General features: G+C 39.4%; 1 protein-coding gene across 2 annotated transcripts in view; it reads right to left on the bottom strand.

Annotated features, from left to right (window-relative positions):
* Nucleotides 1-14855: 14855 nt before the first annotated feature.
* Nucleotides 14856-23805, bottom strand: part of TRIM36 (tripartite motif containing 36) — a 29679-nt gene continuing 20729 nt past the window's right edge. For both annotated transcript variants that reach the window (XM_079759574.1, XM_079759573.1), the window contains exons 8-10: nt 21594-21884; nt 18368-18665; nt 14856-16772 (exon numbers count right to left, since the gene is read on the bottom strand). In XM_079759574.1, the coding sequence (XP_079615700.1) occupies nt 16421-16772; nt 18368-18665; nt 21594-21884 (941 nt within the window). In that variant the 3' untranslated portion in view covers nt 14856-16420. The remainder of the gene's footprint in view (nt 16773-18367; nt 18666-21593; nt 21885-23805) is intronic.

Raw genomic sequence — 23805 nt, 5'->3', positions numbered from 1 at the left:
GGGTAACTTGTAACTTCCTTCTTTTGCTGGAGCCCCTGGGGCACAACCAAATGTGGTAGGCGCCAGGACAGATGCCTCAAATTCCTTCATTATCCTGTTAATTGTTCCTGTACCCACCTAAGTATGTGTCCATCATTTTACTTTTTGTCCAATCCCAGGGGTTTCCCACCGTTTGACTTTATCCAATGAATTTCATGTAGCCCACCTATGTCCCTCCTTTGATGGCAATGTATAAATACAGATGTAACCCACCATTCTTCGGAGCATAATCTCAATTCGTTGAGGTTCTGCTTCCCGGCATATGTCGACAGTTTGGCTCAAATAAACTCACTAAAATTCTTTACAGGTTTCAATGGTTTTTTCGTTAACATTACTTGGCGTAGTCGTGGCAGGATTCCAAAGAAAACTCACCCAGGATCATCCTATGGACTTGGACTTGGAGCTAGGATCCAGCAAAGGGCCCCTTGAGCCCACCGGTTCTCCGCCCATTGGGTGAACGTGGGTGAGTCGTCTCTTGGATCCAGGACCTTCCCTCGCTTTGGTAGAGGGTCTGACTTTATTTGAGCTGTGTTTTAAAATCCTCGAGGTGGAACCAGGGTTGACAGAATCCCAGGTTAAGGGTTGGCAGAACCCAGGCTAAGGCGGGACTGGAGAAAAAAAAATGGGTGGCTGGTTTTGATTTTGGCTTTTCAATTGGAATTGCTGAGAGTCTGAGCAAAAGTAACTTTCGCCGTATAAATGAGCTGAACTCATTCAGCTCCGAAGATAAAGGGGCAACATTTTCTTTATTTTTAAAGAATAGTCCGATTCTGAGGTGTTCTTAGATGACTAAGAATTTTGTGGAAGTGTCAGAAATGCAGGAGCCCCATCTGGAAGTTCCGACACAACTGCTAAATGGCTTTTCTAGGGGGCCACCATAAGATTTGGTCTGCCCGGGCCCCAAAACTTTTTTTGTGGTTTTAGACAGCCGGGAGAGAAACTGAGGCCACATTTGACCTACTACATAACATATCTAAAGTTTGCTCAGACTACAGATATCCAAAAATAAAAAAATTTAACATGGGAAATTGTGCCTCCAAGGCTAGAAGCTCCCAAGACCCCAGCCCTCATTTAACACTCCTGATAAGAAGCCTTTACTTGCAAGTACTTAACAGTAATGAGAAAATTTAACTAGAAAATATTAACTGAGGAATGGCCAGAAAAAAGAAAGAAAAAATGCAGTTTGTTTGGGGTACCTATGTTAATATTTTGCATGCAAAAAAAAAAAAAAATGCCGGCTCTGAAATTAAAGTGAATGAGTATATGGGAAGCGTATCTTGATTTGGAAACTAGAAGCTTCTAAGAAAAAATTTTCTTCCAATAAGATGGAAATTAATAAAAAAGATTTTCAGAGACTGTTTCAGAACTATTTTGAAGTTAACAAATGTCTACAGCCATTTTTGAATAGTCCTTTGGGAATGTACTGAAATTCTAGAGAGAGGCAGTTCCCGAACCGGGGACAAAAGACACTGCTTTGGTAATTTTAATGCTAGACATTCTCTGGTGTAAATTCTTAGTGTGTTTTCTGCGCGCCTGTATAAGAGTGTTGATATTTTTGTGTCTCTTTGTTGTTGTTTAATTTGTTGAAAGAAGAGGCAAGTCCCGCTTTGGGGAAGCCTAGTTGTGTGTGGTGGGGTTGAAGGCGTGAGAGAGATTGCAAGAACGTCCCAGCAGCTGCCAAGAATTCTTATTAATCTTGGGGGCTCTTCTTGCTCTCCCTCTCAGGGTTCAGTCTCCAGAAACAGCTAGTGAGATTTGTGTCTGTTTGTCTGAAAATATAATTGTGGCTGTCTATCTTTTAGGGATTTGGTTTGCTCTTTCCTTATTTGTTGTGAGAATAAACAAATCATCTTCTCTGTCAAAGAATAGTTTAGACAGCCTCCATTTTGGACTGTGACTTGGCAGCCGCCATGTTGGCCGCATGGCTTGCTGCTCCCCTTGAAAGAGCAAGGGCCAACCCCTCCCTTTGAATTAGCCAATCGGGAAAGACTGTGTGCCTGAGCTCCAATCAAGAGCAAGGAGAGGTCACGTGCGTTGTTAAGGCACTCTGCTTCAGAAAGAAACTTGCAGAGATTCTCAGAGCCAAGTTCAAACAGGAAACTTTAGGAGGGTAGCATGTGTCCAGTCAGGGACACTGGCAAGCCAAGAGTCATGATTCCCTGTGGGGGCGTCTGCCAGTGATTCACATATTGGGAATTTATGTATTATTTTCAATGCTCAATACACTGCTTGCAATAAGCCATGTGCCTCATTTTAAACTCTTACATATTATTCTTTATATGTTGAAATTATAATTGAATCTAAAGGTATACAAATTTTATATTATTCTCTATGTCATTTTACAGGGATTATTACTTACCAAGAAGTTGTTGTCTTGGAATGTTATATTTTATAGAAAAGCAAAGTTTTTATCAAATCTATAACCATGCCACTTTTAAATTTTTGTCATTTGTGGACAGCTTTATTCTGATGCATTTGTAGGTATATATGTCTAGAAAAATCCATGAAAAGGACTCAGATTTACTCTAACTTGCAGGCTTCTAAGCAGGTCATATTTTGAACTGGATGAAGATTTATAGAACTTCAAGGAATAAATAAACAAAAACAACTATGGGACTAAATGAATTGAAGATAATTATTCTTATGATTCTATTTAAAATATTGTTGACTCTTAAATCTCTTGTTTCCTGAATATAGGGAAAAGTAAAGAGCAGACATTCTGCATTATAGGAACTAACAAATTGGTAACAGATTCATTTCACAGTGCGCTCCCGGGAGACGAAGCGTTCAAAGATCATGGCTTACAACCAGGAGATTTGCTGTCTTGGAAAAGACACCAAATAAAAAAACTCTCCAACCTCATTGGAGGGGACCTTACCAGGTATTACTAACTAACCCATGTGCAGCTAAGCTTAAAGGAGTTAGCTCATGGATTCACATTTCTCATTTAAAAAAGGCATCTGACTGTGAATGGACATCTACTCCCATCTCTGACACCATCTCCATCTGCAGCGGAGATCACAGACTTTTCAAGGACGAGAAGTCGCTGACCACGGAGGCAGACAGCTATCCCAAGATGACGTCAACAAGGCCTGTATACTCACAAACTGATAGCTTGTTTTTATATCATCTGATTGATACTGATTGAATGTACATAAAATGATTTTCATATTATTATCATCCTTATGGTTCCCTAGTGGAAACAATGTCTACCCCCCCCCAGACCTCTTTCTTTATTAGATATGAAAAATTTAACTTAGATACCTGCTAACCTTTCCTACCTACTATACAATGATGTTCTGGTTATCAGGTATGATAGTGAAATTAATGCCTTGTTAGCCACACATTGGTCTTCTCCTATCAATATAAGCTTTGGTTGTTGTTGTTGTTGTTTTCTGGCTCTATCTATTATAAAGGACCCACCTTAGGCAAATACCTCCAAGAATATTTCCCTGATAATTCCACTGGTAGAATTGTATATAGATGTAATCTGGATGAATATTGTATGGCTATAGAGATGGGTGATAAATAGCTAAGAAAAATACCTGGATATGATGGCCAAAGGCTTGCAGCAGCCTGTCCTATCTGTCATAGCATACCATGTCCTCGGACTCACCAGCCATGCTCTTGTGGCTGGATGTCTGTGAAACAAGAAAGAAATCAATGGATCCCATTTCAGAAATTATTGACATCATTTGGTGGGTAGAGATGTTTATAATTACCCCTCCATCCTTGCATCCTGGATGCTTGTGGGAAGCCCTATGGAATACTCAAACTCTAGTTCATTTGGGGGTCACCTTCCCCATTTAACTATGGCATGGGAAACTCAACATTTTGGGCTCCACTCAGTATACCCTAACTGCTCCCAAGCCATAGCTACCCAATGGCAACAACATTCCTGGTGGATCCAACAACATTGGTCCCCCTAAAAGAAGCAAAAGGGGAATACTTGGAGCAGTAGGGGCTGGCCTTGGTATCCGGGACAAGCTGAAGTTGTATGTAGCTAATGAAGAATGTCATTCATTAGAAAAAGATTTTTATCTCAAATAGGTCACATAGAGGGAATGCTGTTTCTGGAAGAAGGAAAAACAGTGGGAAGCAGCATGGAAAGATAATAAAGCCTTAGTTTAATGGATAAAACAGGCTCGACAGACTAAAAACTCATGCCCAAACCCAACAATGGGAACATGCTTGTGCTCTAATTCAACTGGGCCTGTTGTCTATGCTAATGCAAGAAATCTGAAGTGGCTATGAAACAATGGCCAACTATAATGGCTGCAGAAGCCCAGGCCAGACACTTATAGGACTCATATGGTTCCCCAGGCATTTGGAAAATTTTAAATGGGAAATGTGATCTACAATATTGTGTTTTTAAAAGCCCAGGTGCGAGTTAAATCCTAGGCTTAAATTCCCAGTAGTTCAACTGGCCGGCATAGGGACCATCCTCAATAATACTAGAATACTTCCAATGGGAAGTAGATGGGCCATATTTAAAAATAATAAACAATGTGAACCCATCTCACTGTCTGAAAATTGGAAAAGTGAATGGTTATGCCCTCAATCCATATGGAATACTGAATTCACCCAGTCCTGGCTTATTGTATCTACCCCAACAAATAATATAGTATATAGGAAAGGGGCGTTTTTGCTGGGAAGGGTTAAAAGCAATCTTTACTGTAATATCACCAAGTTTACATTAAATAATACTAGAATATGGTGTAATACTGAAATTATAGTCAGAATGACTTTGCCTGGTGTTCATAAAATCTGTGATAATATTGATACTGAAAAACCAATGTATTGGGAAATTGAACTCCTCCCCATGAAGCCATTTTTATGGGAACTAATTGGCCAGAAGAAAATTAGAGCTTCTAGATAATGAAATAGTAGAGTCTTAATTCATTTGGCCAAACATATCATAAGGTACAAATGACAGTGGATGAAGGAGGAAAGCATAATTAGCTTAATAAAAGATTATGATAATACATGTAAAGGGTTTTTTGGTTAGCTGTGATGCTTGTTCCCCTTAGAATTTTCCTTGTCTAGTATTAGACATTTTCTGTTCCTAATCAGTGTTATTGGTTTACTATTGTTACTTTTGTTCTTGATATGTAAATGTTATATTAGATGCAGAAAAGCAAAACGTAAGACAAACAGCAAAAAGACTCGGATCATGGTGGCTCAAAATTAGAAATGATCCAGAATACTTTTTAACAAGGACATATAAGATTTGACTGCCTCCCATTTACCTGCCTTTTTAAAATATATAATTCGACCTTAAATGCCATCTAAGGTTATGGTCTTGCCCCATCCCCAGTGGTCCACCTGTTCAGCAAGACATGCTGACACTGAGACATCCTAGGAATGAGCCTTCCTAGCACCGTGGGACTCCATTATCCAACCAAAAGGTTGGTCATCAATGCATCCTTTGGATTGATTTATGACCAAAAGGAGAATGTGTGGACGAAAGGAGCCACATGCTAACCTGACAAGCTCAGGGAAGGCCTGCGTGGCAGTCTTGCAAACTCAGAGACCTGGAATAACCACAAAGGATGGTTTGAAAATTAAATATTTAACTACAAACAGGTTATAGTGGGCAGTCATTCCTAAGCTGATACCTTCCCTGACAAAGATCAACTTAGATCTTCTTTCCTGAGCCCATTTGCCTTTTCGCCTCTAAGATAACATATCTGTGAGATGTCTGGGTAACTTGTAACTTCCTTCTTTTGCTGGAGCCCCTGGGGCACAACCAAATGTGGTAGGCGCCAGGACAGATGCCTCAAATTCCTTCATTATCCTGTTAATTGTTCCTGTACCCACCTAAGTATGTGTCCATCATTTTACTTTTTGTCCAATCCCAGGGGTTTCCCACCGTTTGACTTTATCCAATGAATTTCATGTAGCCCACCTATGTCCCTCCTTTGATGGCAATGTATAAATACAGATGTAACCCACCATTCTTCGGAGCATAATCTCAATTCGTTGAGGTTCTGCTTCCCGGCATATGTCGACAGTTTGGCTCAAATAAACTCACTAAAATTCTTTACAGGTTTCAATGGTTTTTTCGTTAACATAAGAAATCATAGTCCCTGGGTCTGTTTTCCAACCAGAACCCAAGAGGGCAATATTTCTCTCACACTATGTAATTACCATTAATTCTTTTGAGCACCCACAAATAAATCAAAACCAGGGCAATACTCTGGGTCTTTCCGGCAAATGCTAAAAGCTCAAAGTGTTCAACTGTGGTTTGAGGTCCAGGTGCGCCACATTTCAGCACTAGGGGGCAGTATCCCCATTTAGAATCAGCTCACAACTGGCACACACCTAACAAATTTGTGTTGCTTTATTCCTCCCAATTAGGGGATTTGTCCAATTACAGGGAAGAATCCAAAGAGTGCATAAAAGAAAATAAATGTCATTCATAAATAGTTGAAAAGACTTGCTCTCCAACTATTTTGGAAAAAAAAACAAAAGTAGTCAGTAAATTCTGATTTTTACCTGAGCAATTAAAACTTGTGATTTCAGTGTAAATGACTATGTAAGCAAAACTCAAAGCCTTTATCAGCCCCTGTTGTGCTTTATCAACCAGCCATCAAAACAAAACTCTGATTTTTTTCAAGACTGAATTTCACTCAGACACTGAATTTCAAAGGGGAAAGTTACAGTTAAATGAAATTTCTCCCTGGTACATCAGGACTTGGTTAAACAGAATGATTCTGTCGTAGGGGAGAAGGGAGGACAGGGGGCTTTTAATTAAGCTTCATTGCAGGAACCAGAGGAAAACAGTCTTCCTACTCCCCCGGTGCTTGGAGAACATACTCTCATTTTTCCAGGGTATCAAGCCCTCTTCCGTGTCTAAAATTACATCAGATAGGAGTCACACAGCACAGCGCTGGACAGGCCAGACTGCTCTTTAGGAAAGCTCTACTGTATCTTGGGAGAGTGAATCGTGAAGTTTATGGAAAAGTCAAAATTTATAATACAAGGATCTATTTTAATTCTCAATTGAAATGGTTAACATTTGGGGGGGCATTAATTTTCTGCTAAACATATTACGCATTTTACCTTCACAGCAACCCTAAATTCCAGAAGGTCATGATTTGCTCAAAGTCCTCCAGTTTCAGAAGAGTGGAGCAGAGTCTGACACCAAAACTCGCATGAATTGCCTATCCTGCTGCCATTCTGAGTCTTACGAGTCAGAAAATGTTCGAGTGAGAGGGGCTTTAAAGGATCATCCAGTTCAGTGAAACCGTGTCTTGAATTAAGCAGAATTTCAAATTTTTAAAAATATTGGACAGTTAACGGCTTCAGTTAGGTGGGGTGAGGAAGGGGACTTCTGGCCTGACCCAGGCAGCATGGCCCTGCCCCCATCGTATCTTGTTCTGCTAACCCGGGAGCACCCTGCTTTCCACCCAGCAAGGTCCGGGGAACCACAGTTCCGTCCAACTCCCAGTTTGAAGAGGAGGAAACGGAAACAGTTACTATTCAGATCTTGCCGCTCCAACTCTGACACCAGAGATAAGGCTCTAAAGATTCCCAAAACATGGCACTCCTTCCAGTGAAGCTGTGTTTAAAAGCACAAGAGAATGAACAGAAAATGATCCCTCCCAGGTGGTATAAAAAAAAACTTCAACAGGAAGAACGGAGGCTCTGTGTCCATGAAAGCACAGCTGACGCCTAGCACACGGCTCATCTTTTGAATGGAGAGCAATTTGCATCGCTATCATGGCAGTTACATTAAACATTAACTACATGCCAAGCACCAAGGCTGCTGCCTGGAGTTCTGCAGTGTATTTACTGAACAGCAGTACTCAGCACATGGGAGGGGGGGCTGGGAGGGGGAGCCCCTGCCTCTGCCCAGAAGGGGTGCCTTTGTCTAATTCACACAATGGTGTCATCTGCTCACCAAGCTGTGCACCGCCCACCAAGCCAGTGTCTGTGAGGAGGAGCACGCATTTTCCAGTTCACACAAAAGCACCACATGGGCTAGCTGAGGCCTTGGTGGTGAAAATGCCTCACATAGTTTATTGGGTTTAATCCTCATCTAATCACTAAGAACCCTATGAGGTGGCTCCTGTCGTGCCCATTTTACAGCTGAGAAAACGGCCTTCTTCTAGCTTTCCCAGTTTACACAGGCAGCCAGTGGTAAAGCGGGAATCTAACCCAGGTCTCTAGTGCCTATGCCAGGACTCCCAAGACGTCCAGGTGCAAGAAAGCGAAAGCTCTATGGCCACCAGTGTCAATGTGGCCCACCACAGCCACATACAGTCCCAGTGAGAACAATTGGATTTGATTCTTCCAGAGTCTCTAAATGTACCTGCCTCTTCAGCTATATTCCAAAATAAGGACATAAAACAGCATTAGCTATTTCATTGTGGAATATTACATAGAAGCATATGAAAATGTAAAGTTTAAGGAATAAATTAAAGTGATTCCACTCCTGTGATCACCTCCCAAGTCAAGAAATTCCCAGCACTTGGAACTCACCTCTCATCAGCTCCTTCCCAGTTATACCTTCTTCCCTCAGCCCTAGAGGTAACACTCTCCCTTTACAATGGTTTGTCTTTATATTTTGACTAGTGGCCCAGTGCACGAAATTCATGCACGGGGGTGGGAGAGGGGATGTCCCTCAGCTCGGCCTGCACCCTCTCCAATCTGGGACCCCTGGGGACATCCCTCTCGCAATCCGGGACTGCTGGCTCCTAACCACTTGCCTGCCTGCCTGCCTGATTGCCTCTAACCACTCTGCCTGCCAGCCTTCTCGCCCCCAACTACCCCCCCCCCCCCCACGCTGGCCTTCTCACCCCCCTTGCCAGCCTGATCGCCCCCAACTGCCCCCTGCTGGCCTATTTGTCCCTAAATGCCCCCCTGCCAGCCTGCTCATCCCAACTGCTTCCCCCTGCCAACCTGATTGCCCCCAACTGCCCTCCCCTCCTGGCCTAATCGCCCCTAATTGCCTCTGCCTCAGCCCCACCACCATGGCTTTATCTGGAAGGACATCTGGGAAGGTCTCCCGGAAGGTCTCCTAGTCTAATTAGCATATTACCCTTTTATTAGTATAGATAGAGGCCTGGTGCATGGGTTGGGGCCGGCTGGTCTGCCCTGAAGGGGGTCCCAGATCAGGTTGGGGGTCCTCTTGGGGGATGAGGCCGGCCCGGGTGAGGGGCTGAGGGCAGTTTGCAGGCTGACCAAGCCCCTGGCTTGGTCCGGAAGGATGTCCAGAAGGTCTCTGGAAGGTCTCCCGGTGTAATTAGCATATTACTCTTTTATTAGTATAGATACCCACATATACATTTCTAAATGATATGGTTAAGGTCACTCAGTAACTATTTATTAAGCATCTAATATGTGCCAGGCTCTGTTCTAGGCACTTGAAATAATAAAGATGCTTCCCCTTATGGGGCTATGTTCTAGCAAATTTGTCTGTTTTTCAACTTACTATACTATCACAGACATATAGCACAGCATTTATTCTGCACACTGTGAGATTCATTCACTTCGTTATATGTAGTTGTAATTTATTTTCACTGCTCTCTATAGTAGCCCATGGTATAAATGTTTTATAATTTATTTCTTCATTATATTACTGATGGACATCTGAGTTGTCTCCAAGTTGGGATTATGAGTTTTTTGTACATGATCTAGACGAACATGACCATGAAATCTCTAAAGCATACATCTATGAGTAGAATTGTGAGGTCATTGGGTATGCGAACCTTTAAATTTGCCAGATAATGAACTATTATCCTAACATGGTTGTACCAATCTACCTTCTCTCAAGCTATGTATGAGTTCCTATTGGTCCATAGCCTTACAAATACTTGGTATTGTTAAGACTTTAAAAGATTTGCTAATTTGATGTGTTAGCAAAATCTCAATGTGATCTTATTTTGCATATCTCCAAACATGGTTTGGTCTTTTAGATTTCCTCTTTTGTGATGTGCTGGTTTCAAGATTTTTGTTCACTGACAGCAGAGGAGTTGGGGGTAATAGTAGAAGCACATGAGCAAACCTGATCCTGGATATATATCTGATACTTCTGAAGACTCCCAGTGTACAGGTTAAAGAGTCATTATACTTTAGAAGTTCATGTTGGCATTATGACAGTTGTAGCAAAGGCTGATCGGGTCTGGAATTTGCTGAGCTGTATACCAGACATTTTATGCCAAGCAAGCTACAGAGTTAACTTACCACCAAAGTTTAATTCCAAGATAACTGTTAATAGAAGCAATACAACAACCTAAGCGCAATTTTTTACATCTAATCCAAGATATTGGTCTAGCTCAAAAAATAAAATTGTTAAATTACCAGGGGAAAAAAAAAACAAAAGAAAAATCTTATCTCCTCAGTCTAACATGATCAAAAGAGATGCTCAAGTAATTGAAAGGAACCATAAGGACCAAGGCTCAGGATTAAGCAAATTCTACTCAAGACACAGTCTGGAAGATACATGCTGAGATGTAAAACAAACCATGTCGGCAGCGGTGCCCTATGACCCCTGAACTGAATTTGGGAAGTCCAAACTCTCTCTCTTATGCAGGCAGACCTCGTTCCATTGCACTCCACTTTATTGTGCTTCACAGATGCGTTTTTTACAAACTGAAATAAAGACCCCGCCAACAGCCAAGAGATTCCGACTTGCTCTATTGCAATACTCGCTTTATTGCGGTGGTCTGGACCCAAATCCGCAACATCTGAGGTATGCCTTACTCAGACTGTATGACACAGCATTTTGGGGAGCTTCAATTGAATGTTTGCCCAAGGATCCGCGCTGATTCAAAGCTTTCTTAAGAAGTAATTTTGGCCTTACCTGTAAATATCCTGGGGCCTACTTCCAATCACAGATCCCATTCCAGTTGAGCCCGATACATTTTCACGAAAAAACAATTTATGTTCTGGTACCTCCTCTCCACTCCCTGGCCACACGCAGGGAGGAATCCTTTGATTCTCTGAAGCCCAGCTGCTCCCCTGACCGGGGATCAGCAGCATTGGCCTCACCTGGAGCTGGTGAGAAATGCACTCTCCACCCCTCCTCAGCCCTACTAAGGTTCACTCTGCATTTTTAACAAGATGCCCAGGTGACTCACATGCACGTTAACCCTTAGAAGCGCTGCTCCACAGTGCCTGCTGCTTCTTAACTCACAGACCATCTGCAGGCTCCAGGAGCCAAGGAGAAATCTATCATGAACCAACTTTACCTGAGACTCTGACACTTGACACAGGCCACAGAAGTCATTTTCTTGCATATTTTCTGAGCTCTTGTTCGCTGTTACATAATAAGAAATACACCTGGACTATATTACCTTGATTTCACAGAAAACTGGATTTAATTTTTATCTGATTGGCTGAATTATGCCTCAAATTAATGATTCATATGTCTCTCCAGTTTGATTTTGGGCATTATAGCAAATAACCGCAGTTGAATTACATGACTTATGATTTTCTGGGGAAATTCTGTTTTCAAATATATTCTCACCATTTGTAAAAGATCTCTTAGGAGGTTAAATCGGATTTTCAGAACTGCTCATAATCTATATGTGTAGCCCCCATAGAGTGGCTTAACACACCAGACACGGTTACGTCCTTTGTCTACATTCTCTCATTCACACCACTAGAACTAGTTTGCAGATGGATGAAGCTCACAGGTTAACAACTTATCTACGATCACACATCTAGTTAGTGACAAACCTCAGATATAAATCCAAACCAAAAATCCACACAAATCGTAACTAGTATGTTCCTGTGTTCCCTAGAATGCTCTCTCTGTGAGTCAGAGTTAGGTGGGCACTAAATGATAAGAAGTGCAAAAATCAAATGCCTGACTTTGCTTAACAGCATCACGCAGCCTATTTGCTCATGGAGCCCTCTGCTTTCCCCCAAACCTATAAGCCAATTAGGTCACCTTTCGACAAGTACCACAACGTACCAACCTTTACACTTTAAAAATGTTTTTTAGAATTCCCTATTACTAAAAAACTTTAAGGCGTATTAGATATGCTCCAAGAAGGAATTCAAATGCTTGCATGTCAAAGTTATCAGAGGAATTGGTGACCCACAAAATTTTACCAAGAAAATAATTTCTGAACTACAGTTTTTCCATATTGTCTCAAGTGTTTTGCTTAAACAAATGGAGGGGCCTTTTGAGGTAAAAGGAATCCAAACAGGGAAAACAAGGAGTTATTCTTAAAAATATACAGATATATTATCATTTTGAAAACATACAAAATACTTTTACAGAAGCTAATAGTCCTTACTACCCAACCTAGGAAAGGAAGTTAGAAAATCTGGTTGCTCCAAGTCTTAAGATTACAGGACAGGTATGCTGTTCCAAAGGAGAGCAGCTCTACCCTTAGAAGACATGGGCCTCAGGAGACCAGGCCTTACAAGAACGGAAAGCAGACCTCCAGAGGCAGCCATGTAACCTGGCTAGTCAGTATGGACTCAACCTGCATTTGAAACAGGTGCCAACATGAACACCAAGGAACTTTTTTTAGGTTTTCTACAAGCAAGCAGTGCTGGCATTTTAAAAATAGACCATTGAGTTCAGATAAGTGACACAAAGAAATCTAGGGGGAAAGGAAAGAATTTTAAAGTATTTTTAAATTATCCACAGGCAGGCAGACTGTTGTCTAACTCATGCACAGCACATGCCAACTTATTTTCATTTGGACGGTATTCTACAATCTTACTTAGCATGCAGGCATCAGTCTGGTCGGCACTTTAAGGATACTGTTTTCTTAACCACAGCACTTACTCTTCCCTATTCCGAAGAGATTTCAGACAAGAGGTGGCAAATGCAGGAAAACGGCAGCCCCACTAGCCTCCGATTGGCAGCATAGAAGGGCCAACCGGGAGGAGAAACACCAGAAAGCCGGAAGGGAAAAGGTGCAGGCTTTCTAAGTCTTCTGTTTTTAACATTTCAGAACAGTACAAATACCCTTATCTAAGCAGTCAGCACAGTGGCCAATAGCCTCCCGTCTCCTCTAATTCACCAAGCCCTCCCCGCTTGTGCCAGTTCTCCATTTATGCCCCTGCCCCCCCCCCCCAACCACCACCAGGGCCTTGCTTTGCCCTCTCTGCCCCAGGAAGATGACCCCTGCTGCCTGCATCTCTAGAAAGCCCTTGCTGGCTGGCTTCCAGCAGGGTTTGGTCAAAGGCTGCAGATCAGAACAGGTGGAGGCTATTTCTTTCTCGCTCCCTCCATCTTGGCACATTTCTAGGAACAGCTGCCTCCGTGGCAACCCCGGCTCCCAACAAGCAACCCTTTCTTAATGTCCTCACTCTGAGATCTATCTAGTCACCCTTTCCCCTTGTCCTCCCTGGTCTTCAGGCTGTGGCTAGTCTTGCCCCAGCTCACCATTGCTTGCTTCGTCCTTTAAGGTTGCCCTTACCTCTAAGCAATCCTTTCATTCACTTCTTTTTAGTTGAAATATCCAGGGTGAATTATCTTTCCTTCCAGAAATCTAATTCACTATCTCGAAGCCTTTGTGCATTTGTGTGCTCAATCTACCCAGGGAGCTCTTCACTTACTACCTCTTTGTACGGCCAGCTGTTAGCCATCAGCTGTCAAACTTGTCTCACCTCCTCAGAGGGGCTTCCCTGATCACCAAATCTAGTATTAGCTCCCACCTCATATGCTCTGAAGTCCCATTTTTATCATCTCTCCTTCGTAGAAATTAAGCTCTTAAAAGCAGGCACCCAGCCACACCACTGTCTTGCTCACTTTATACCCAATTCACAGAACAGTGTCTCATAAATAGCAGAGGTTAAAAACTTTTTGTGAAATGAAGTAGTTCCAAATCAAATTTTAAAAACTTTAATTCCTTCAGGTTTATTTTTAAAGCAAAAGAAGACCCCCAAGTCTCAGTATGTTAATCCCATAAACACCTTTACTAGTAAAATGAATGCAAATTTATCTGGTAGAGCATAATTTATTGAGTATTCTTGCCTGTAACACTAGTTCTCAACTGTTTTCTGTAGGAATACAACAATTGATTATATTCCCTCATGGAATACATTCTTCAGGCCTAACCTGATGATGGGCTATGGGACAAGATTTAACAGGACCAGATTGTTTTTAATCCCCAGGAAATAGCTCTGGCTCTTATTACTTTCAAGAAAAGCAACAGTGCCCCACTGGGGCACTGACCTATGAACCAGGTCATGGTTCGATTCCCGGTCAGGGCTCAAACCCCATCATTCATTCGGCTCAATTCTCTCTGATCATTGATGTTTCTCTCTCTCTCTCCCTTCCTCTCTGAAATCAATAAAAGCATATTTAGAAAAAGAAAAGGAACAGTAAATATGAGAAGTTATTATACAGTATCATAGGGATAGCCCACTGCGATCCACAATGAACCACAACTACCAGAGCCCCATAACCCAGAGTAAAATGTGAGCCTAAAGAACCACTCAATCTCATCAAAATGTGATCCATTATGAATCAGAAAAATTAGACAAACTGATGAATTAATTGAAGTAAATTAGTTTCATGTTAAGCTTCTCTAATGATCATTTACATAAGAATTAAAGCTAATAATTAAATGCCCAAAATAACTTTATATAAAACTTTACCTCTAAGTTAATATATTCAGCTAAACATCTTTTCATAATTTGCTTCCATTTTCCATATAAATACTGAGAATTTTTAGAATAACAATTTCAATAATTCCACTTGACCTTTAATTTTTATTAAAAATGAAAGAAATCCAGAACAATTTATGTACAACTATACAGTGTTTCAAACAGCTTTCCTATTCCTATTTAAAGCTTTATTTTTTAAATGTCTACATGATATGTGCTTACACGGGCTTGAGACTACCAAACTTGACCACCCAGTGACGTTAGCAGTTTTATTGCACAATGATCCACATAACACTGCGTATTTGTTTAGTTCAGCCTCTATCATAAAGTGCTAGTCATTGGTGGGAAAGTAACACAGCCTGCTAAACAATGAAATTCTCCGTGATATTTTCTATTTGGGTTGTGAGAGGGAACTAATTTAGTGCTATCAGCCTGAATAACAGATTTCCGTTAAAAAATATGTAGTTTAAAAAAAGGCCTAAGGTTTTTGTTAGTCTATGAAAATATGTCACAAGCATTCCAAAATTGTGCTAATGCATAACAGTCTAGTTTCTAACATTTTAACTTAAAAAAAAAACAGTTTAAATAAAACAACCTAAGAAAAAGATGTTTCAAAAATGAACATAAAATTTAGATAAAGTCATTCTTCAAATGAAGAGAACTTTTAAAAGGATACAGTCATTATGATTTTAGTTATTACTCCTAAACAATTAAATTTGTATTTTTACTTGTTTATTATTACCAATGCTCATTACCAATGAGCCACAGAAAATACATACAACTGACCAGTTAGTTATTCCACATATTATATTTAATAACACTAAAAATAGATAATGAACTCTTTAAAAATGTAAACATAAACCAGGACAATCTGATATGTCATATTTGTGCCTAAAAATGAAAATCATAAGACACAGTAAGAGGGGATAAAAAAAACACACAAAATGACCAATATCAATATATCCTCACTAATATTTACAAAAAATAATTACTCAACATAGGTGCAAATATTTTCATAAAGCATGTTTTATGAAAGACAAGTTTTCCCAGACAAGTTTATCTAGGCGAGAAAAAAAGTGATTAAAATGAAGAGCTATATGTGTTAACTACTAACTTTGTGTTTCCTACAAGAAACCATGTTTACTACACATGCACATATGGGCGTTACTGCTAAGAAAACATTTTTACATGTCCTTAAGAATAGTTTATGATCTTTAAAATAAACACAACAGTATTCATTTTCCAGGCAAATATACTGTTAATATTCTTTACACATCTCAAAATACATAATTTTCCATTTAAATATATTACCATTTCTATGGCCTTTCCCCCGTCTACTATCTTTGTTTTTCATTTAAAAACAAATTCAAGACACAAGGTTTAGCACTAACTCCTATCCATTAGGCATTTAAAAAACATCTTCTCTTAGGACACAAACATGATATAAAATTGAAAAAACAAACATAAAAGCAACATAATAAATACATTATGCCTTCCCCCAAAAGGAATGTAAGTATCAGCAACACCAGCTAACATAAATAAATAAATTTCATGTTCATAAAAAAAAAGGCAATCCAGTTAACCATTTCAGTGTGTCTTTTTCCTGTTATTTGTGAAAGGCAGAAGAGTGACATGGAAGAGGCAAGGCTGTTTAGGTTTTCTGTGTTTTAAGAAGAAACACACACAAAAACAAGTGTGGCGACAGAATACTTAGATGATATGTAATTAGTTACGAAGGTAAACACCCAGGCATTGTTTTGCCTACGTTTTTCCTTCTAAGTCACATCAGATGCTTAAACTACATGTCCTCTTGGTATTCTAGATATTTTGCTGTGATGGGTTCTTCAAGTTGAATTCCTCCACTGCCCATTAATGCAAACGCTGGATACATGGTGCTCGAACAGTCCACCTGGCGCTCATAAAGGCATTTCATGTGATCCATGTCATAGAAGCCCACTTTGCCTTTATCATAGTCGAGGAAAATCCCTATACTTGTTGGCATGGGAAGAACTCTATTTTCAGCTTCATTAAAAGTAGGTGACTTGGGTATAAAGAACTTCTTCATGCCTATAGTAACTAATGTAAAGCGTTGTGAAGAATCAAAACAGGCATCCTCACTTCCGCTGTCATGTCCACTGTCTTGCTCATATCTAAAACACAACACACAAAGTAGAATCTTACCTGTATCATTATCTATAGACCTTCAAGCATCTGTGAAACATTTTACAAGACAATATACACTGATTTAACATTAAAATAAATTATATATCAAAAACTTTCTATTAAAACAAAAACATAAGATTACACATTACCATTCAGAATTATACAAATACACCCCAAATTCTGTCTTAAAACATCATCCACTCTTACCTAGATAATACACAGATGAGAACCTAAAAAATAACTTGTGCCTATCAAAAATAAACGAGGGGGACAGGGACTAAAGGACTTGTCAAAGATTAAATATTTATAGCACACAATCATACACAAGAAAATACCAAGCCACGATGTGTGCCTTAATCCAAGGAATTACAAACTAAATAAATAGGCACTGCATAATAATGCAGGAGAAAAGGGCATGTTTCATTCTCCTCCACAGAACTCTACTTCCCAATAGGGATTTCTGCATAGATCTATGATGTAGCAAGTATTCTGAAGGCTTGTTTCCCCTGTTGTATAGAAAATAGCAGCTTATAGAACATTTTGATACCAAGTTCCTTCCATTTTTTTCCTATGCATACTTTGCTTTTTATATGACCATATGACATCAACTATTTTAATGTTTTTTTTGTACTTCTAACATTCCTAAAATATGATTAATACTAATATTCTATCAAGTGGACATGCCACTGTTGAAACATTTCTCTAATACAATTTTCATTGTTATGTCAATTTCTCATCTTTGTGCAAAATTTTTTCCTATCACTCAGATTGTTAACCTGGGATTCTGTTCATGTAAGTGGTTAAAAGTTATGTTTGGCCCAGCCAGCTTGACTGAATGGTTGAGCGTTGACCTATGAATCAGGAGGTCACTGGTTCTATTCCTGGTCAAGGCACATGCCAGGGTTTCTAGCTTGATCCCCAGTGGGGGACGTGCAGGAGGCAGCCTATCGATCAATGATTCTCTCTCATCATTGATGTTTCTCTCTCTCTTTCTCCCTTCCCCTTCCTCTCTGAAATCAATAAAAAAATATATTTTTTACAAAGTTGTCTGGGCTAGTTCATAATACACCATCTAAAAAAATTAAACTGCATAATCTCCATTAAATAGTCAATGTCTTAAGACATTGAAATTATTTGCTGTGGAAACATGCTTATCATGATTCAGTTCTGTAAAGTATTTATGGGACATTTAAAGACAAAAGAACAAGTTAATATCAAGTGTGAAGTATGGAAATTAGAGGTATTTCACTATATATGTGGATGATTTTTATCACATAATTAAGGTAACTGATGTGATTTTCAAAATTTAAAACTGCAAAGCTATATCATTATCAAGAGGTATACAAAACAGAGTTATTTACTTTTAGCATCATAAATTAATTGCTAAATCTCATTATTTCCTGTGTGAATAAAGAAACATAACTCCTTTTTTTAGGCAGCCACATAAGCACAAAACCCCTGAATCTAAGTATGCTGGAAATGTAATAAGTAAATTCAGATCTATTTAGAAGCTTACCTTGCAAAACAAGCATGTTTACTTTTTTAAAAGGTATCAAGTTGTAGATCAATTTAAAGAATGTACCTTGGACTCACTGCATCCCGGGGAGAACGAAGCCATTCTTGCAGTTTATCACTGGAAGCAACTCCTGCTTTGACCAGGTATGAATAGGGTTCCACACGGAAGGCCCAGAAGTGCTTCCCTTTTGTAATCCCAACATCTCCAATGATGTAGTCTAAGCTTGTGTAGTATCCCACTTGGATGCGTTCTGCAGCAAGCAGAAGGTTAAATCCAGCTCTACTCTCTACACGGTCTCTCTTCAAGTTCAACAAGAGGTGTTCATTATTATAACCACATTTTTCATCAAAGAGGAAATTGAAAACTGTAAATAAAGTTTACAATTAGTCTGAGAAATATTTACTAGCATTTCTACAATTTACTGTTAAATATGATATGTTTTTCAAATAGAAATTACTGAAAAGAGACAGGATATATCATACTACCCTAGACCAAACTACGACAAACCAAAACCCTAACTTAGAAATAACTTCCAGCAAACTCTCTATACCTGAAAATGTTCAGAAACCTCAAAGGCAGAAGAAAATATTTTAAATATGAGTAAACTTATGTGGTTCCTTGGAATTGATATAACAAATCTATCCTAAGTATTTCACACTATTAGATCTGTGTTTTACCCCTAAAATTAAGGGTTGTACATTTTCATAAATATCTATATGTTTTCTTAAATATTTACTCCAAATTTTATAAATTTAAAAAATAACAGCAATTTTAATAACATCTTTTCCTTATTCATCAACATGGTAACATGGGAACAGTGTAAAAAAAAAGAAAGCATTAGGTTTTTTGTTCAGAGAGACATGGGTTTGAATCCTGCACAAGCATTTAACTGCAATTTAACCTAAATTTTAATTTCCTCAACTAGAGAATGGATATAAGATTACTTCTAAGACTCTATCAACTCAAATCCATTAAGCATAACAGTGGCTGCTAGTCCAAAAACTGGGGACAATCCAAATGTCCAACAGATGAATGGACAAAGAAAATGTAATATCCTATATAATGAAAGGCTAATATGCAAAAAGACCAAACAGTGGAACAACCGAACAACCGGTCACTATGACGTGTGCTGACCACCAGGGGGTGTGCACAGAACATGGCAGGCATCGGCTGCGGCGGGATGGTGGAGCAGGTGAGCGGGGGCGCCAGACCAAGGCGGGGTGCCAGTTACTGTCATCGGGGCGAGCTTCTCGTGGTTACTGAAAATTCTTTGCTCCCATGCGCCGAGGTCTCACCCAGTGCTTACACCTGCTGCTGGTGCCAGCCCGATCGCTTGGCGCCATCAACAGGTGCCAGCAGCAGCTGCCGGCCCCAATCACCCCTCAGGGCTACTCCACCTCCCCCTGTTCCTGAGGGGCGATCGGGGCAGCAGCCGTTGCTCACATCCACTGATGGCGCTGGCCCTGCTCACACCCACTGCTGGCGCTGGCCCCAATCACTCCGCGCTGTCAGCGGGTGCGAGCAGGGCCAGTGCCGTCAGAGTGTGGGAGCGGCAGTTGCAGGAGTGGGGCTGCCGTCAGATGGGACCTGGGACTGCGGCAGGAGGGGCTGGGGGTGGGCATGGAAGATGGGCCGAGACCCGCCCCTGTGCCCACAGCAGCCTCATGGCCCACAGTTCCTTTCAAGGTGCACAAATTCATGCACTGGGCCCCTAGTATATTAGTCAGCCTAAAAAAGAAGGAAATTCTGACATGCTACAACATGGATGAACCTTGAAACCTGCCAGTCACCAAAGGATTCTGTGAATCTCTTTATATGAAGAACCTAGATCAGGCAAACTCATAGAGGCAGAAAGTAGAAGAGCGGTGACCAGGCTCTGTGGGGAGAATGGGGAGTTACTATTTAATGGGCACAGAGTTTCAGTTTGGAAAAGGTGAAAAAATTCTACAGATGTGAGTTGTGGTGGTTGTACAACATTGTTAGTGTACTTAATGCTACTGACCTGTACACTTTAAAATGATTAAAATGGTAAATTTTAACTATATTATACCACAATTTTCAAAATTGTCTACTAGCAAGTTAAAACCTCCATATGTGGCCAACATTCATTCTTCCTGGAGATGCCTATTGTGTCAATATGGTAAGTCATGCATGCTTCCTTTTGATCTCAAATGTCTCCCAGTTTGCAAATTGAATTTAAATGGTCACCCTATTCATATGCTTCTCTCAGAGAAAAGGAAGACAACCTTTAACACTTCCTTTCCTCCTTCCCCCTCCACTGTTACTGAAAACAGCAGCTACTTTCAGGTTTCTTTTTTTCTTCCACTTTCAGTCAGACTAGAAAGGAAAGTGAAGATTGCATAAACTATAAAATATTTACACAATAACTGCAAATCCATCCTAAAACTCTCTATTGGATTTTATTGAGATTCAAGAAAAATCCTTTTAGCCAACACATTTATCTGTATCCTCATTTAAAAATTAGCCACAATGTGCATGAAAACCCAACAGTGAGTAAGTACACTTTGAACAAACAGGGAAGGAAGGACAGTCTGCACAGAATATGGAAACATAAGCCATTACAAATGGGCAGGAGCCACTGGGTCTGGAAACCAACTGACAGACCTCTAAGGCAGTGACCAACAGGGCAAAAGGTTTTCCTTGGTCTAAGTGTCCCTTGTCCATGCAGACGTTACAGTGAACATCAACTAACCTGTAAATCATTCCCATTCTATAAAAATCTAATGACATCTATAAGTAGTATCCGTGGGTTTTAACTTGAAAGGGAGAGGAATCATGGCTGGGGAGAAAGCTATCCACGTGGTTCTAATATATCCCGATGAGTTAGGAATCACTGTGTTAGAAAATCCAGACAAGTCTAAATTTGGTTAATCAAAATTCTATTTCATATTATACCAATACATTTTAAAACTATCTAGATCCTATGTTCTAGAGATTTCTATAAACTAAACAAATATAGAATTATACTATTTAAAACTTGTACGGTAGCATTTATGCCATTTTAATCCCAAATTAATAGCCCTGCTCCCTCAAATTCTTCCTTTCAATTTTTCTTTATTTGATATCAGTCAAAAATCAAATTCTCTCCTCAGCCTACATGGTGAAATTAATGTAATCAGTCCATTTCTAAAACCTAGCTGGGTATGGTTTCTATAAACTTATACAAATGAGAGCTGCTTTTATTGTGGGTCTACACAGAGACATTGGCTAGTTTATGTTTATCAAGGTCTCTTCCAATGCTTTGCTTTTTAATTCCCAATGCTTACAATACCTGGAGCGGGAGGAGTACGAAGAATCAATTCTCTGCTGCAAGGACTGCAGATTGAACCCTTGTAGGCTCTTACTCTGAAAGCATAGTTACAGTTACTTTCAAGTTCTGAAATAACTTTACTTGTGCCACAAACTTCTATCTCATTCCAAGACAACATTTCCTGATCTCTATTAATCTTCCGATATTCGAGGACATAGCTATCAGCTGTATCCTTTTCTGGATGGTGCCAATTTATCAAAGCATTGTTATAAACTTTGCTCTGTTCCTCATTGATCTCTGGCACATCTATGCCTGAAAAAATTATGAAACAGAAAATAATGTTAAAATGTTGTTATTAAAGAATCTGTTTTTCCTCAATAAAAAATGCATTGGCAACACTTAAATGATTTCTGTACTGTTCAATTTTCTAAATCTGTAATTCTATGTATGAGAAAAAGAATAATTCCTGTGCATGCGACAGCATGGACAGACACTGCAGACATACTAAGTGAAATAAGCCAGGCACAGAAAGACAGTTTTTGTGTAGATGCTTCCAGTATTTTAACTGACTGCGTGATAGAGGTATCTGAAACAGTCCAATTCATAAAATCAAAGACTGGAATGGTGGTTACCAGGGGCCAGGAGGAGGGGAAATGGGCAGCTATTAGTCAACAGGCATAAAGTCCCACTTACGCAAGATGAACAAGCCTAAAGATCCACAGTACGACACTGGACCTAGTCAACTAGTATAACGCACACTTACAATCTGCCACAAGCAGATACTCATGGTAAGTGTTCTCACCAGAAAAAATTTTAAAAACCAGTTAAATAGAGATTTAAAGAGGTACATTTGTGTTTATAACTTAAAAGGAAAAGAATGAAAAATGACACCAAAAATTGACTCGATTTTAACTTTATATTAATTCTGCAAACACTATAAATAAAAATTTTAACTGTATGCCTTCAATTTTCACCTACTGAATAACAACCCTCAACTTTAAAATATTAATTTGTGTCCTCCTATAAACAATTCTTTTAATAAATATTTTAAAATCTAAGTTTGGTGAACATAGCAAAAAACTTCAATGAAACATTATACAATTTTCATTCATTTTTTCAAAGGAGTTGTAAAGCAATTTAAATAATATTTTCTTAGTATAAACATGATTTTTGTAAGATTATTAGAAGCTACATAAAACATGCAAAAATATGTTTTAAGTAACTAAAAGATAATCACTACAGTAAATTTATGTAGATCCTGCCAGTATTTTTCTCCCAGTGGCATTCCACTGTATGGGATGTATCAAATTTTAACTATTTATATGCTTCTAATTTTTCACTAAAAATACAATGGTTAAAATATTACCGCTAAATCACTGTGCATATCCATAATCCTTTTCATAGAATAAATTCTAAACTATCTGAATCATATGGTAAGAATAAGCTATTAGAGTTTCTACATGTGTACACACACACACAAGCAAACCTATTTTTATCAAATTACAGAGAAGTATATGAAATGGAAAGTAGAAGTCTCCCTCTTCTCCTTATCCCCCAGTTATATGTAGCAATGTATTAGCATGTCTGGGTATGGTGCATTTATGCAACCATAATGAGATCTAGAAAGTCATCCAAAATATATTTTAAAGTGAAAAAAAGAAAACACTAGGTACAAATAACATGACTAGTATGGCCCAACCCAACATCCCTTTGTTTTGAAACATAGCTTACTAAAAAAAATGTGCATCCAGGAAAAAATAAGACCATAATCCACCAGCCAGAAATTGGGTGCCCACTTCCCACTGTTGTACACTGTTATACACTGGTACTATCCTAGATTACAAACCTTCAACCTCATCTTTCCAAAGACTGTTGTGGGATCACCAGGGAATGAGGACTTTGTATCTCTAAGTAAACTAGCATTTATGAAAAAGTATAACCTGGGGGAATATAGTATATGAAGTAGAATCAGCATTTCAAAGAGTAACAAATATATACAGTGGAACCTTGGTTCTCAAACTTAATTTGTTCCAGAAGGCTATTCAAAAGCCATTTGTTTGAAAACTGAGTCCTTTTTCCCCATAAGAAATAATGAAAATGGAATCAATCTGTTCGACCCCCAAATGATTCCGTTTTAACCTTTCTTATACATAGGTGTCTAATGTGCTGTTTAATCTATAAATAAACCCTTTTTTAAAAAATTTATTGAACCACCTCCTACTAGCCTTAAGGA

The sequence above is a fragment of the Cnephaeus nilssonii genome (genome assembly GCF_951640355.1).
Source record: "Cnephaeus nilssonii genome assembly, chromosome: 2".
Lineage (NCBI taxonomy): Eukaryota > Metazoa > Chordata > Mammalia > Chiroptera > Vespertilionidae > Cnephaeus > Cnephaeus nilssonii.
The sequence above is the reverse complement of the archived record's forward strand: the minus strand, read 5'-3'. Positions and strand labels throughout refer to the sequence as shown.